The 15,034-nt window shown below is 36.3% G+C and overlaps 1 protein-coding gene across 1 annotated transcript in view; it reads left to right on the plus strand.

Annotated features, from left to right (window-relative positions):
• The window catches only part of LOC150077224 (tetratricopeptide repeat protein 38-like), a 190,618-nt gene that overhangs the window by 161,807 nt on the left and 13,777 nt on the right, over positions 1-15,034 (plus strand). Inside the window, exons 12-13 of the mRNA XM_090386333.1 lie at positions 2,058-2,214; positions 6,269-6,342. Of these exons, the coding sequence (XP_090242459.1) occupies positions 2,058-2,214; positions 6,269-6,342 (231 nt within the window). The remainder of the gene's footprint in view (positions 1-2,057; positions 2,215-6,268; positions 6,343-15,034) is intronic.

A 15,034-nucleotide genomic window follows, 5' to 3' on the forward strand; every position in this document is an offset into this window, starting at 1 on the left:
GAGGATGATGGGATGGTGATCTCTTGGTGTGAGGAACAGTTTTTAGAACAACAACAAAGGACATGAATGTCTCAGCAAGTGTTTTGTTTCTTCTTAGCTAGTTTGTGTGAACTTCTAAAGGGAGTTTGTTACTCTGTGAGTGAAGAAGAAGAGAGTTCTGTACTGGTGGAGCTGTTTCTTGTATTGTTGGATTCTGAAAGCCCGATGATGAGGAAGAAAATTCAGCAGAGATGGTGCCTGAGTTGAGAAGAGAGCAAAGAGGGTTTCTGTTAGGATGGGAAAGAGATGTAACCAATAGCTAGTGCTGTTTCTGTTGATGTTAGTAGAAGAATCGTTTGGATATTCTGTAAAATCATCCTTTCTCTTCTGGTGTGACTGTACTACCAAAATGTGTAGATTTTTGAGATTAAATGAGTGACTACACTCACACACATACCAGAGTCATAGTCAAGCTATGGCTCATGTATGTTGATGACATTTTCATAATTTATTCCATAAGGAAGGTAGTTTGTGCCACTCTCACCCCAACATCCAAATTCTTAACATTTTTTTCTCTTGGAACATGCGGCAGAAAGTTCATCTTTTGTTTGGATGTACTTATAATGAATATTATTTATGCACTGTTATCATGAACATCTCTTCCACTCCATTTACCATAATGGGGGGAGCATCCTTAATTTCTCTTCCAACCATCCCACCTCAGTGAAAGTTGGCATAGTCATCCAGAGCACCTCAAAAACACCTCTGTGGTCCTGTAGTCCACAGCATGAAACAGAAGTTCAAATTTGAAAAGAAACTACCCTTTGAATTAGTGATAGTTGTTTACCTTAGAATTATTTAGAAAAAAACGAAGACCACAGGCTGTTTTAGGCTGTCCTCGTGACGTCACCCTCCCAGGTACATCACTCTTCCTAACCGACCAGCTGGACTGGAAGAGAAATTCATAGGCTAGCATCAAGATACAACAAAAGAATTAGATTTCATGGAAATACCTGGCAACACCCGAGCAACTTCTTCCCCACTGATACCAGGAATATGGTTAAAAGATATACTGTTATTGTATCATGACCAACATTGGCTGATCCTACTAAAAATTTCAAGTGTATCTAGAAGAACATACCAATCATGAAAAACATGGCAATGAGTAATGTGGCCTTCCAGAGTATTGGGGAAAGGCCTTGCATTCAATCCTAGAAGTTCATACATTTTGGCAAAGGTGTTGCACTGGAAGAAGAGGAATTTTGTAGAATCCTATAAGATCCATCGTCAGTCCCAATAACATCAACAGAAGCATATAGGAAATTCCATATTCCCACTATATTTCTATACATTTCTTTTCTCACCCCAGCTGGTATCTCTTTTTGCTCCCAACCAGCCAGTCTTTTTTTCTTTTTCCCCTTCTGTCTCATTTTCTAGGTTATCAACTCAGAAAAATGCACCTTTTAGTGCCAAGATACCTCCAAATGCACACAACAGCCTCATCACAAAGCTTTGAGATCAACTAGGATTAGTGGAAAAAAGAAAAACAAAACATCGAAGCTTTGTTTTCTCTCTTCTCTGTTTTTTTTTTTTTTTTTGGGTTTTTTTTTTTTTTTTTTTTTTTTTCTTATTCATTCCAAAAAAAATCCAGATGTCACCTCTCAACCTTCATCATGGAGCCACTCCTAACAATTGTTTTCATTCAAAACTCTCATGCTCCTTTGCAAGTCTGGCTAGTTTGTGTTAAGATGTCATTCCTTATGAGTGTAAGTTATTGTTCTCTTTGCTTCTACCATATTAGAAATGACCACATGCAAATATTGTACATGTGTGGTTTTACTGAACTTTACTGTAGTATTACAACCCTCTAAAGCACTAAATTCTAAATTTCCATTAAAAGTGGTTATCTTTCAGTGAAGGTTTTTAATTGGGATTTTTTTTTATTTTATTTTTACCTGTGTAAAAAAATCCCAGTGCCTTAATTAGATAACATTTGAAATTAAATAGTTTGATTTTCATTTGAAGAATACATTTCTACAATTGTTTCCTTATTTAATTTATACTCTCCTCTTTTCTAGAACTGGCTGTGGAACTAACCACTCTGTTACTAAACAAGTAGGATATGACATCTGTAAAGCTATTATTGCTTTTCAAGAACTACGATTTGAAGATGTTGTTGACATTTTGTATCCCTTGAGGTATAATATCATTACTATTGGGGGAAGCAATGCACAGGTAAATAGAATTTTAGTAAAAGTTTAGACTTTCAATAGCACCACTCTGTGTGGTTTTCAATGTTTGCAAACTAATAGCTGTTTTAACTCAGTTTTTTATACTGATTTCAGAAATGTTATTCATTTTTATCTATCACATACCATTTTTTCACAAATCACTTAAGTTGATGTCATGAGTTGTATTATTGAATGTATTAAGTTAGGAATAAATGCTGTGGTTTGTAAACTAAATTTTTACGCGTTAGCAACACTGCCTTCAGTCATTTGTTTCTTAACCTTGAGAACTCCATGCAGCATGTTTATTGTGTAAAACTTGTGCTGAAAAGTGAATAAAATGTCTTTGCACACCTGTTTGAACAATCCAAACTTATTTTGTTATATTTGTGGAAGTTATGTAGTACTCAAGCAAAGACAAGATATTACAGAATTTGTAAAAAATGTGTATTGTGCTTATTTTGGAATGAAACTTGGTGACTGAGATAAATAATGGGCTCCAGATAAAGTTTACCAAACCTGTTGAAATTGTGGAAAAATGGGTAAAAAGAATGCTGTGCCATTTGCAATTCCCATGATTTGGTGGGAGCCTACAAACCATTGTGATGACTGTTACTTTGCTTAATTAATGTAGAGGTATACAATGCAAAGAGTAGAAAGGGCATTGTGTATCCTAATATTCTGCCATTAGACCAGCCCACATTAAGATAACCTGCTGATTCTATGCACTCCACTTACTGGAGAATGTTGTAGCTGAGAGTGAATCTTCTGAAGATGAAACCGAAGTCTACATGCCTGGAGACAGTTCAGTCCAGCCCTCAACTGTTTTCACAGCATAAACTCAATGATCTGGTAAGAGATTTCAATTTACCAAAGGAATCTGTAGAACTCCTTAGTTCTAGACTTAACTCCAAAAACCTTTTAGCACATGGGATGTTTTTCCTCATGATACAGATACAAAGAACGAGAACTAGGCCCCTACTTTTCTGAGAAAAATTTTGTAAGTTTTTTTTTGTTTTTGCAGCAGTATAAATGACTTAATGAACTACAGTAGAATGTCAGTTATCCAGAATAAATTTGAAAGGCTGATCTTTCTTTTTTTTTTTTTTTATTAATAACGTTAGTGCAGTAAGCACAGGGATCACGTTTGTAAATTAAATTTTGATTCTAACAAGCGAAAGGTCGAGTTTACTACCAATTTATAACAAATTGTACAAACAAAAACCCCAATAAACTGAAAACTGCAAATTATTTTTATTGTTTTATGGTTGTGACCTCTAGAATAGATTCAGTATGAATAATATCAGCCCGAAACTGTGCAATTTATTATTTTTCTCAATTTTTTATGGTAAAATGTGAACATAAAGAAAATATGTAGTTTTAATATTGAAATATAAAATGGAATTTATTAATAGAATTAGTAAAGGTGGAAATTTAGGAAATCTCTCCAAAGAGTTTAATGTGGGGACTTCAACAATTTACGACATCAAGAAAAATTTCAATGCTATTACAGAATTTGTATCCATTATGGAGAGTGAAGGAGGATCTAGCAGGAAAAAGACGGTGTTGAAACCTGAAAATTCCCCTTTAGAGAGTGCACTTTATTTGTTGTTTCTTCAGAAGTGAAGTTTAGGTGAACCAGTGTCTGTCCCAGTGTTGTGTGAAAGAGCATTGGATTTTAATCGAAAATTAAGAGGTAATGAAGATTTTAAGGCAAGTACAGATTGGCTGAAAAACATTAAATTGAGATAAATCCAGTTCACGTGTACTGTGGTATACGTGAACTGGATATTCAAGGCAAGAAACTTTATGCAGACCAATTGGCAGCGGTGTCCTTTAAAAGTATGTTTGCTTCAGTTAGGTTAAGCAAATTACAAGAAAGAAAACATTTATAATGTTAATGAGATGGGCTTATTATGGAAAGCATTACTGAGAAAAACCCTAGCCACTAAAAGAGAAATGCCTGCACCAAGTTTTAAGATGAAAAAAGAGCAAGTTACAATTGCTGTGTGCACAAATGCTACTGGGACACATAGGTTGTCTGTGCTCATTATCAGTAAGTTGAAAAAACCGAGAGCATTTAATGTTTCTGTTTTCCAAGATTAGTTTATAAGTTTTTTTATTTAATTAATCTAAATAATTAAGATTAATTAATCGTAAGGTAAGATTAAATTTATTTAATCTTACCTTACGATTTATTTATTTAATCTTATCTTTTATCTTATTTTTTAATTTAATCTTATTTTTAATCTTATCTTATTTAAATTTATTTAATCTTACCTTATGTCTGATTATCCAGAAAATTTGGCTTTCCAGAAGAGGTCTGACATCGATTATTCCGGATAACTGACACTCTTCTGTATTTAGGAATTAGTTGCAATCCTACACAGTGGAGACTTTTTATTGACAACAAAAAAGGAGTCTCAAAGGTGTGTTTATTATTATTATTATTATTTTTATTATTATTAGCCATATAGTGCAAGGAAGCCTGAGGCTTATGCTGCACCAGCCAAAAAAAAAAAATTCCAAGTTACCCTGAGAGAGAGAGAGAGAGAGAGAGAGAGAGAGAGAGAGAGAGAGAGAGAGAGAGAGAGCAATAGAAAGAAATCGCCAAAAAAGAGAAGAATGATGATATCTGGCAGCTCAGGACCCTGGGTGTGCCAAGCCCATACTCTCCAGATGTAAGCCCCTGGGGTTATTTCACAATGTAAATAAATATGGGTCAATTCCAGTAGCTTACTCTGTGCATTTAAAAGAAACATATGAGAACTTGAAGTTGTTGACAAATATTAAGTATGAAGAACGTGGTTGTTCTGTGCTGACTTTAAAGTGATAGGCATGTTACTTGGAGAGCAGTCTGGCTACGTAAAAATGTGTTGCTTTTTGTGTGAGTGGGACAGTTGGTCAAGGAGTGAACACTAGGATGTCAAGGTCTGGCCAAAGAGGGACAGTTTGTTGCCTGAATCAAAAAACATATTTCATAAATCACTGGTAGACCCCAAAACTGTCCTTCTTGCACATCAAACTGAGTTTGATGAAACAGTTTGCAAAAGCTTTACCTCAGGATTCAGCATCAAGACCAATCACGATGTCAGTGTGCAAATATCAGGACTTCCACAACATGGACTACATTTTTTAGCATTCTTTAGAAGACAAAATGGAATGTGATGAAGGTGCAATTGGCAGAGACCTGAGAACTTCAGCCAATCCTGAGATACACCCAATGAAGAGACATCAGATCTGGAACTATTCAAGATGAGTTGATTGGCCTTGGGCTGATTTTAGCCCTCTTCAAAGATAAAACAAAACTTTTTGCCTCATGGCGAGAGCAGAAACACTTGATTAAAAACATCAAAGTGTCTCACTGTCAAAGAAACAAGTTTTGGTAATATTCTTTACAATAAACAGCTTGCCCTGCTGCTGCTGCTGCTGCTGCCATCATATCAATTGATTTTTTTAGGAAATTTTCACAAATATATGTTACCTCCAAATGGCACCTTTCATCATTTCCTCATAGTGAAGTCTGAAAGTTGTTCTCTTGCATAACAGGAACGTAAAGCTATCCATTCCCATTGCTCACTCTGTCTGTTCATATAAAGGAGACATCCTATAATGTGCTACTCAAAGCAATTCAATACAGCACCACTTATCAGTGGAATATTAACCCCAGGGGCTCGCATCTGGTATGGACTTTGACTCTCTCTCTCTCAGCGTAACTTGGAAATATTTTTTTTGGCTGGTGCAGCATAAGCCTTAGGCTTCCTTGCACCATATAGCTAATAATAATATACAGTAACTTCAAAGTCATTGGTATGTGTTATTTTATTTTTTTCCAGTTTTGATTTGCTATATCATCACTTGTTCTCCATGACAATATGGTGGGGTTTGTCACTTGTTTAGAAAGGGCTGAATTCAAATCCCATTGAAGATTGGAAAAATTGTTAAGGGCCTCATACATGTGTGTCCACACATAGATGATAAGAAAATTATTTGTGCTGAAGTAATTTGTGTCGTAAAACATGCAAACAATTTGTTTTATTTATTTATTTTTTCTTGTTTAGAGGGATATCTTTAATCTTCTACTTATAGTTGCTGCAATAAAGTCATCATCAAAATATCATCGTATCATAGCAAGGTTAGTTCTCACTTTTTTCCTTTTTATATTTAATTGAACTTTAATTTGCACAGATATGAGCTATTTCATGACATAATCAATAAATGATCGTGTGTAACCATGTTCTGAACCAAGAAACCCTTTTGATTAAATTAGAAGTTTGTTTTTTCTCGAATAATAGGATATTTTTTCTTAGAAACAAATAGATTGGAGGTTGAAGAATCCATTCTGATATAGACTGAAATTTTATCATATTTTTGATTAGTTATCATATTAATTTGTGTTTTACAAATAGATTAAATAGGCTAGTGGCATTCGTTAGCTCTTTTTTAAATTTAGCTAGTGATTTGTAAGTTACAATTCACTACCCCTGCCGCTATCATAGCGGTATTTTTGGCAGTGATATTGTAGTTGTTCAGAAGAATAGTAAGGTTTAAATTGTAATAAATAAGTATTTTGAAGGGTTTAATCACCTTTTGGGCATATATCTGTTGTATTTTTTGCTGCTGTGTTGCATGATGATCAAGTGCAATCTCTTAACATATTAACTTGTTTTACAAATAGATTAAATAGACTTAGTAGCATTCATTAGCGTATTTTTTTAAATTTAGCTAGTGACTTTGTAAGTTACAACTCGCTACTCTTACTATTATCATATTGGTGTTTTGGCTGGAATATTGTAGCATAGAAGAATGGTAGGGTTTTAATTATAATAAATAAATATTTTGAAGGTTTTAATTACTTTTTGGCATATATCTTTTGTATTTAGCTAAGGATATAACTAATTCAGCATTGTGATCATTATGGTATAGCGTAACTTGATAACCTGTATCTCGAATTTGATAGCTAAAGTATAAAGTAAAACTGCGGAATGCATATTACTGCATTAGCTTAGTATAGTCAAATATAGTATAGTAAATTAATCAATTAAATTTATTGACCTTATTAATTTTCATTGTTAATTAAATCATATTTAAATGGATTAAAACATGCCCAAGAGCAGAAAAGCACCATGCACAAAGTAGCGGGGGTGCTGTGGCTCAAGGGAGAACCGAAGGGGGCAATTCTCCAACACATAGCCTAAAGAAATGTGCAACTTGTGAAATGTTTGCAAACCTTTCTGGGACAGGACATGATACTGCCAAGAGGGTGTCTTTGTGTGTGCTCGATGTAAGCAGTGTGAAGAAGTTAGGCGCCAACTCAGCATTGTTATGGGCCTTTATGAGAGCTTGAAGGACAGGGAATATACCCTTGAAGAACTTAAATTGGGGGATCCATCAAGCTCTCAGCTGCCCACATCAATGCCAGAGATTGCACTTGATCATCATGCAACACAGCAGCAACTTTCGGGGCAGAATGCATTGGTCCCATAGTAGCTAGTTGTTATTGATTCTGTTGTCATGGACACGGAAAATATATAGTGCCAAAAGGATAGGTAGAATAGAACCAGGGTATGTGAGCCAGGGGGCAAATGTTGATGATGTTGTAGAGCAGATATCATCTTTTAAGGGCACAAGGGGTGATATTGTTTTCATGTTGGCACTGATAACATTAAAAGTAGGAGATCTGCGGACTTACTTAACAAGTACGGGTCAATGTTGAAAAAAAAGTCGTGAGTTAGAGTTAAATTTGAAATTGTCTGCAATTCTGCCTAGACATGGTAGGAGGGAGTATATGATCAGAACCTTGTCAATCAATTCGGCCCGGGAGAGATTGTACAGGGCTCGTGGGGTAGAATTTTTCTCATTGTGTTCTGTGCTTTTTAACAGGAGAGATTGTTTCTACAGGAATGAGATACACTTAAATAGAAAGGGTGTAAGAATGTTTGCTAATGTTATTGAGGCAGTGTTAGGTGGGTCAGGAAAATGCTAGCTTGGAGGGATTCATAGTGTAATAGATTAACGGTAGCCACAGGCAGAGGTGAAAGTGATTCTTCTATTGGAATGAGAAGCAGCCTGCAAAACAAAACAAGGTAGTGAGGATTTCAAGGGCTGCTGGAAGTCATCATTGAACAAGTAAATACATGGGTTGTGTTATGGCAACTAAGACTAAGAATAGATGTGTGTATGTATACTTGCATGTATACCAATCCTAGGAGTACAGTAAATAAATTTGATGAATTTGAAGTGTTGGTCAAGACATCAAAAGTGGATGTTGTTGGGACATCAGAGACGTGGTGCCACATGGATATAAGCAGTGCAGAGTTGGAATTTTGGGAGTACAGTGTGTACAGAAAGGATAGACAGGAAGGGAGGAGGGGGATATACTGTTAGTTAAGAAACACATAAAATCTAAGGAAGTGCATCCAGTTGACATTGGTGGGCAATGCAATGTTGAGTCAGTTTGGTGTGACATAAGCACTGAGAAAGGAAAATGAGTGTAGGTGTGTTGTAGGCGTAATGAATCTGATGAGTATAATGAGCAATTCTACAGAGAAATAGTGGGCCAGTAAATCAGAATGTCTTATAATGGGGGATTTTAACTTTCCAGATATTAACTGGAACTTGTTGGTTGGTCACTCGCGCACTAGCAACACTTTTGTGGATTTATCGGATGACTGTTTTGTACAGCAACATGTTCGAGAGAGACAACCAGAGAGAGTAATACTCTTGATCTGATTATCAGCAGTGATTCTTCATGCATTGAGAATCTGCAGATAAAGTAACCACTAGGTGGCAGTGATCAGTGTAGTGATGTGGGATTTACTTAAAGATGTAACTACCATCAGGGGTAAGGGGAAGGGTTTTTGCTTTCGTAAAGGTGACTACAGTGGTCTCAGAGAGTTTTTAAATTCTATACAGTGGGATCAACTGATGATGTTACCAACAGTGAATCCTAAATGGGAAACCTTCAGGGACTTAATCTTGGAGGGTACCATGCTTTTTGTGCCAACTAAGAAATACTGTTCAAGGTTTAGGCCTAAATGGATATCAGATGAATTAATGCAGCTCATGGCAGAGAAGAAAAATGCATGGGATGTATATAAATCATCAGGCAACACAAAAGCCTGTGGTAGATATAAGCTAGTCTGTAATCAAATTACAAAGGAAGATAGGCAGGCGAAGTCAGATTACGAGAAATCTTTGACAAAGGATGCAAAGAGAAACAGCAAAGAGTTCTTTACTTATATAAACTCTAAAAGGAAAGGGCGCCTCCATAGCCAGGTGGGCAGGAGCAGCAGTGCGTAGCACACTCTTCTTGATTATACCGGGGTTCGAGCCCGAGACCACCAAATACGGAGGATGCAGAAAGGTCAGGAATGACCCACATATCCCCGGAGCAATATGGCCTTAGTTGCTAATGCTCCTAAAAACCAAACAACAACAAGAAGGAAAGAAATGAATCAGATTGGTGTGCTTAAAATAGATCGTTTGACTGTCGATGATCATGCTCAGGTAGCTGATAAACTGAAGGAGTATTTTGCATCTACATTCACACATGAGGAGTTATTCAATGAGGGGAATGCCAGAAGTTTATCAAACTCTAACAGGGAGCTAAGTGATTTTATAATAACTGAGAGCAAAGTGGAGGAGAAATTGTTGAAGTTAAACATAAGGAAAACACCTGTGGTGGATGGGATCTATCCAGTTATATTAAAGGAGGCAGCAGCGGAAGTAAGCAAACCCTTAGCCATAATTATGAAAGCTTCTTTGGGCTCATGGGAAGTCCCCATGGACTGGAGATGTGGAAATGTGTCCCCAATTTACAATGGGGGATCAAAGGGTGACACGGGTAATTACAGACCTGTTAGTCTAACTTCTGTTCCAGGGAAAAAAATAATGGAGTCACTGGTTAAGGAAACGATGCAAGATTACCTAGACAAGACTGCAGTTTTAGTTCAGACACAGCATGGGTTTGTGAAGGGGAACTCTTGTCTAACAAATTTGATTGGATACTATGATGTTGTAACAAAGGAACTGAATGCAAAGAATAATTTTGATATCATATATTTGGATTTAGGAAAGCTTTTGATACTGTGGCACATGGAAGACTACCATACAAATTGGAGCAGTATGACATTAAGGGCAAGTTGCTACAATGGATTAAAGGATGATTGAGTGGTAGAAGACAGAGAGTGGATATCAATGGATGCTGCTTTTCATGGACTAATGTTATTAGTGGACTCCACTAATAACATTAATAAAGTCCCCCAGGGTTTGGTGTTGGGCCCATTGTTGTTTTGTGTATTCATCAGCAATATTGATGAAAGTATATCAGGCTTAATGTCCAAGTTTGTAGATGATACAAAGGTTGGCAGGGTTGTTAACGACTGTAATGATAGTACACTACTGCAAGTGGATCTGGAAAAGTTTATCAGATGGGCTGAGAGGTGGCAACTGTAGTTTAACATTGAAAAATGTAAAGTATTGCATATGGGTAGCAGTAACCCCAGAGTACCGTATCAACTGGGTGGTACCACACTCAGGGTAATGGAGAATGAAAAGGACCTGGGGGTAATTGTGAAGTCAGATATGAAGTTTTCTGAGCAGTGCAAAAAGGCTGCAAGAGTAGCTGCTTGCACAACTTTGAAACAATGCTGGCAGTTTTTCTGGATTAATTTTATAACCCTGTGTTCATGCTTACAAGGGGTTTAATAAGGAAATTAAATTAAGTAAATAAATTAGTAAATAAACAAAAGCATAAGCACATGTGTAATGAGATAACACGAACAGATTTGTCAGTTAAAGTTACTTTTTACATTTATCGATATGAATAAATGTTAATTTAGTTTGTAGTTATTAATTTTAACTGGGGAATAATTATATTAATTCAGGCCCAGATTTTAATGGTTGTAGGCCCCAGGCACTTTTATTCTGAAAAGTGGGAAAAGAGGAGTAAAATATTTCTTAAAAATATTTCTTAAAATATTTTACTCACGGATTTAACTCGCTTACTGCAAATTACATCTTTTGGTGTAATGCAATTATGATCAGTTGATCAGTGCAGCAGCACATGCACGTATGAATATGTATAAACGTCTCTGACTTTTATCTCATGCTTATCTTGTTAAACTGACTTGTTTCATAGAGAGTTAAATGTGCATTCTCCTGTTCAAAACAGTTGTACTCACAAATATGTACATGTGAGTTGTATGTAAAGAGAGCAGTAGTAAATAGTGGAATAAGTTTGTGGTGTGACATTTTAAGAAAATAGTGTGAATTTTAAAAGAAGACTGGTGAGCTCCATTTTCAATTTTTCATATTCTGATCTTAGAAAAATTTGTGTTAATTGTGTTTGAAATGATTTAAAATGGCTGGCGAATATATGCAAAAACACAAATTTGGTTATGAAAAAAGAAAAAGCTTTGGGTAAAATGAAAATTCAACTCCTGATATAAGTCACACAGATCAGTTGTCTGTCATTATTCATTATGTATCAAAAGATGGCGAAGTACATGCACGTTTCTTGATGTTTGTTCCCATTGAAAAGCATGATGCAAAATATCCTTTTGACATGGTAGCATCTGTTTTTGATAAATATGGAATAAATGTAGCAAATTGCAGATCTCAGTCGTATGACAATGCTGCTAATATGAGTGGGATGTATTCTGGAGTCCAAGCCAGATTCGTGGAACTCAACAAACTAGACGCATGGGTCCCATGTGCTTCCCACAATCTTAATTTAGTAGGGATCATATCCACAAAAAGCTGTTTGACTGCTGTTAATTTTTTCGGCATTTTACAGTCGCTCTACACATTCTTTGCAACCTCACCACAAAGATGGTCCAAATTGAGTACGATGGAGAATACAATCACAGTCAAAAATCTATCAGACACAAAATGGTCATCACGTTACGATGCTGCGAGATCATTGAAAAAAAATAACAGTAAAATTCATGCAGCACTCATGATACTAATGTGAAGAACAAAAACTGACAGTGGTTCATGAAGCTAAAGCTTTGATAAATAAACTGAACAGGTTAGAAATAGCATTAATGACTGTCATTTTGGAAGATCTAAAAAACAGATAGAGAGAGAATAAAGCAATTCAGGAACCTGGAATTGAGTTATGCGTAATTGTGAAATTATATGCTGCTCTTTTGGATTATTTGATTGATGTTCGAGACAAAGACAAATTTGACGACTTTGAAAAAATGGCCAAAGAATTCGTTCCAAATTCTGATTACAGACAATATGAAGATCGAAAGCAGAAAAGGAAGAAACTGTTTGATGAAATACTAGAGGAATTGGTACCAGCAGAACTGAGTGCAAAAGATACATTTCGAATTCAAGTTTTTTTATTGTATTGTAGACGCGCTAGTCGCAGAAACGAAAAAACGACATGTTGCATACATTACATTACATAATACTTTCAGTTTTCTTATAGATAAATCTATGTCAAAAGAAGAAATTCGATCCAAAGCCACAGCATTAGTCAACACCTACTCTTCCAACTTAGAAATAGACTTCGTTGATGAATTCCTATTGTTTTCAGTGCTATACAAGAACAAAACATCTGTGGCAGAATTAATAAAGGCACAAATAAAAGATAAACTGATTGCTAGTTTGCCAAACGTACACATAGCTTTAAGAATTTATCTAACCATAATTGGATTGAATGCTGAGGGAGTGTTCACTTTCGAAAGTGTTTTCCCTTAGGCACAGTGCCTAATGGAAAATCCAGCCCTGTATTAATTAATGTCGCAAGCATCTAATGATACAGTTTATGCATCATTTAAGTATCTTTAAAAGTTAAACAGCTACTGGTTAAATTATAAATTGATCTTACAGATATGCAAAATAAAAAAAAAAAATTGTAGAAGAATCAGAAAATTTATCTCAATATGATTCGAAGAACACTTCCGTATGCTACTCTCCAGAACTTAAAATGAATATAACATTAATGCAAAATGATTACAGTAAAAAAAAAAAAATAAATAATAAATTGAACACAATTAAAATATTAATTTAAAAATTTTTAAAAAGTTCTACATAAATTTTGAAAAACAATTTTCAAAATTTATGTTGAACTTTTTTTATATAACTTTTTAATATTCATTTTAATTTCTGGAGAGTAGCATACGGAAGTGTTCTACGTATCATACAAAGGGTACTAGGAAAGTTTTGCAATATGACGCAACAATGAATCACAGGAAGCTGCTTGTTGCTGCATGTTGAGACATGTTCATACGTGCATAGTAGCCGCCGCGCCAAGTCGATGGGCTCAGTTATTCATTAGTAGTGAGAGTGTAAAGTGCTTGCGATGGCATCGTGGTCACGAAATGAGATAAGGACAGTTTTGCGGTATAATTTCGTGCGTGGTTTAACCATAGACCAGTGCTTAGAAGAAATGACTCTTGCACTAGATGATGATTGTCCACATCGTACAACGATATTCAGGTGGTATAGAGAATTCCAAAGGGGAAATTTCACTCTGGAGGATTCTGAGAGGCCGGGAAGGCCACAAACGTCAGTTACGGAGGAAAACGTTACTGCTGTGAGGAAAATGCTTGACGAAAACAGGCGAGTGACCTACCAACAGATAGAGGATACTTTGGGCCTAAATGCACCAGCAATTCGTTCGATTCTGCAAGATCATTTGCACGTGAAGAAACTTTGTTCTCTCTGGGTGCCGCATCAACTGACTGAAAAGCAGATGACACAACGTGTGACTTGGTGCCGGGAGATGTTAAAAAAGTTTGATAAGGGACAATCTCGGTATGTGAACAACATCGTGACAGGTGATGAGACTTGGCTGTACTATTACGATCTGCCGACCAAGGCTCAAAACAAAGTTTGGGTCTTTGATGATGACGACACACCCGTAATTGTTAGAAAATCCTGATCTGTAAAGAAGAAAATGATAGCTGTATTTTTCAAATCGAGTGGAATTGTGGAACGTGTCGTTTTGGACACGCAGAAGACAGTCACAGCTAAGTGGTATACTGAACAATGCCTGCCTAAAGTCATTGGATCTATCAAGAACCTGGGGCCAAAGTCAAGAATGGACACCTGGTACCTCCATCACGATAATGCTCCAGCTCACCGCGCCAAAGCCTGCACCGAATATTTGACCATGACAGGACTGAAACTTCTCGAGCACCCTCCCTACAGTCCAGACCTTGCTCCCTGCGACTTTGCACTGTTCCCGCATGTGAAAATGAAGCTAAAAGGGAGGCGGTTTTCCAGTGATGAGGACCTTCTACGGGCTTGGGACAACGAGTGTGCTTTACTCCCTAGTGAAACTTGGCAGAACTGGTTTAAAGATTGGTTTCGGAGGATGGAGAGGTGTATTGAATGTAGAGGAAATTACTTTGAAAAAATTAAATAAACAAAGCTGTATTGCAAAACTTTCCTAGTACCCTTTGTATTGATGTAAATTTCTCTTATTCTTCTACAAATATTGAAATCAATGTAGAATGTATCGAGCATCATAGCTCTGGTTTAGACTAGCAAGATAAAAAAAAAAAAAGATAATTTATAATTGCAGATATATCAGTAGACATAATCAGCATCCTATTCCAATGAAGGTAACCGACAGACTAAGATGATTTTTTGGGCTAAAGCCTCAAACTACAGAAAGATTCACTAGACAGACTAATTAGTTGTTTGTTTGTTATTTGGTGTTTAGGAGCATTAGCAACTAAGGCCATATTGCTCCGAGAATATGCAGTGGTCATTCCCTGACCTTTCCACATCCTCCGTATTTGGTGGTCATGAGCTCGAACCCCGGTCTAATCAAGAAGCATGTGCTACGCACTGCCGCTCCTGCC

Source organism: Mastigoproctus giganteus, chromosome 12, assembly GCF_048544385.1.
Source record: "Mastigoproctus giganteus isolate SK-2022 chromosome 12, ASM4854438v1, whole genome shotgun sequence".
NCBI classification, from domain to species: domain Eukaryota; kingdom Metazoa; phylum Arthropoda; class Arachnida; order Uropygi; family Thelyphonidae; genus Mastigoproctus; species Mastigoproctus giganteus.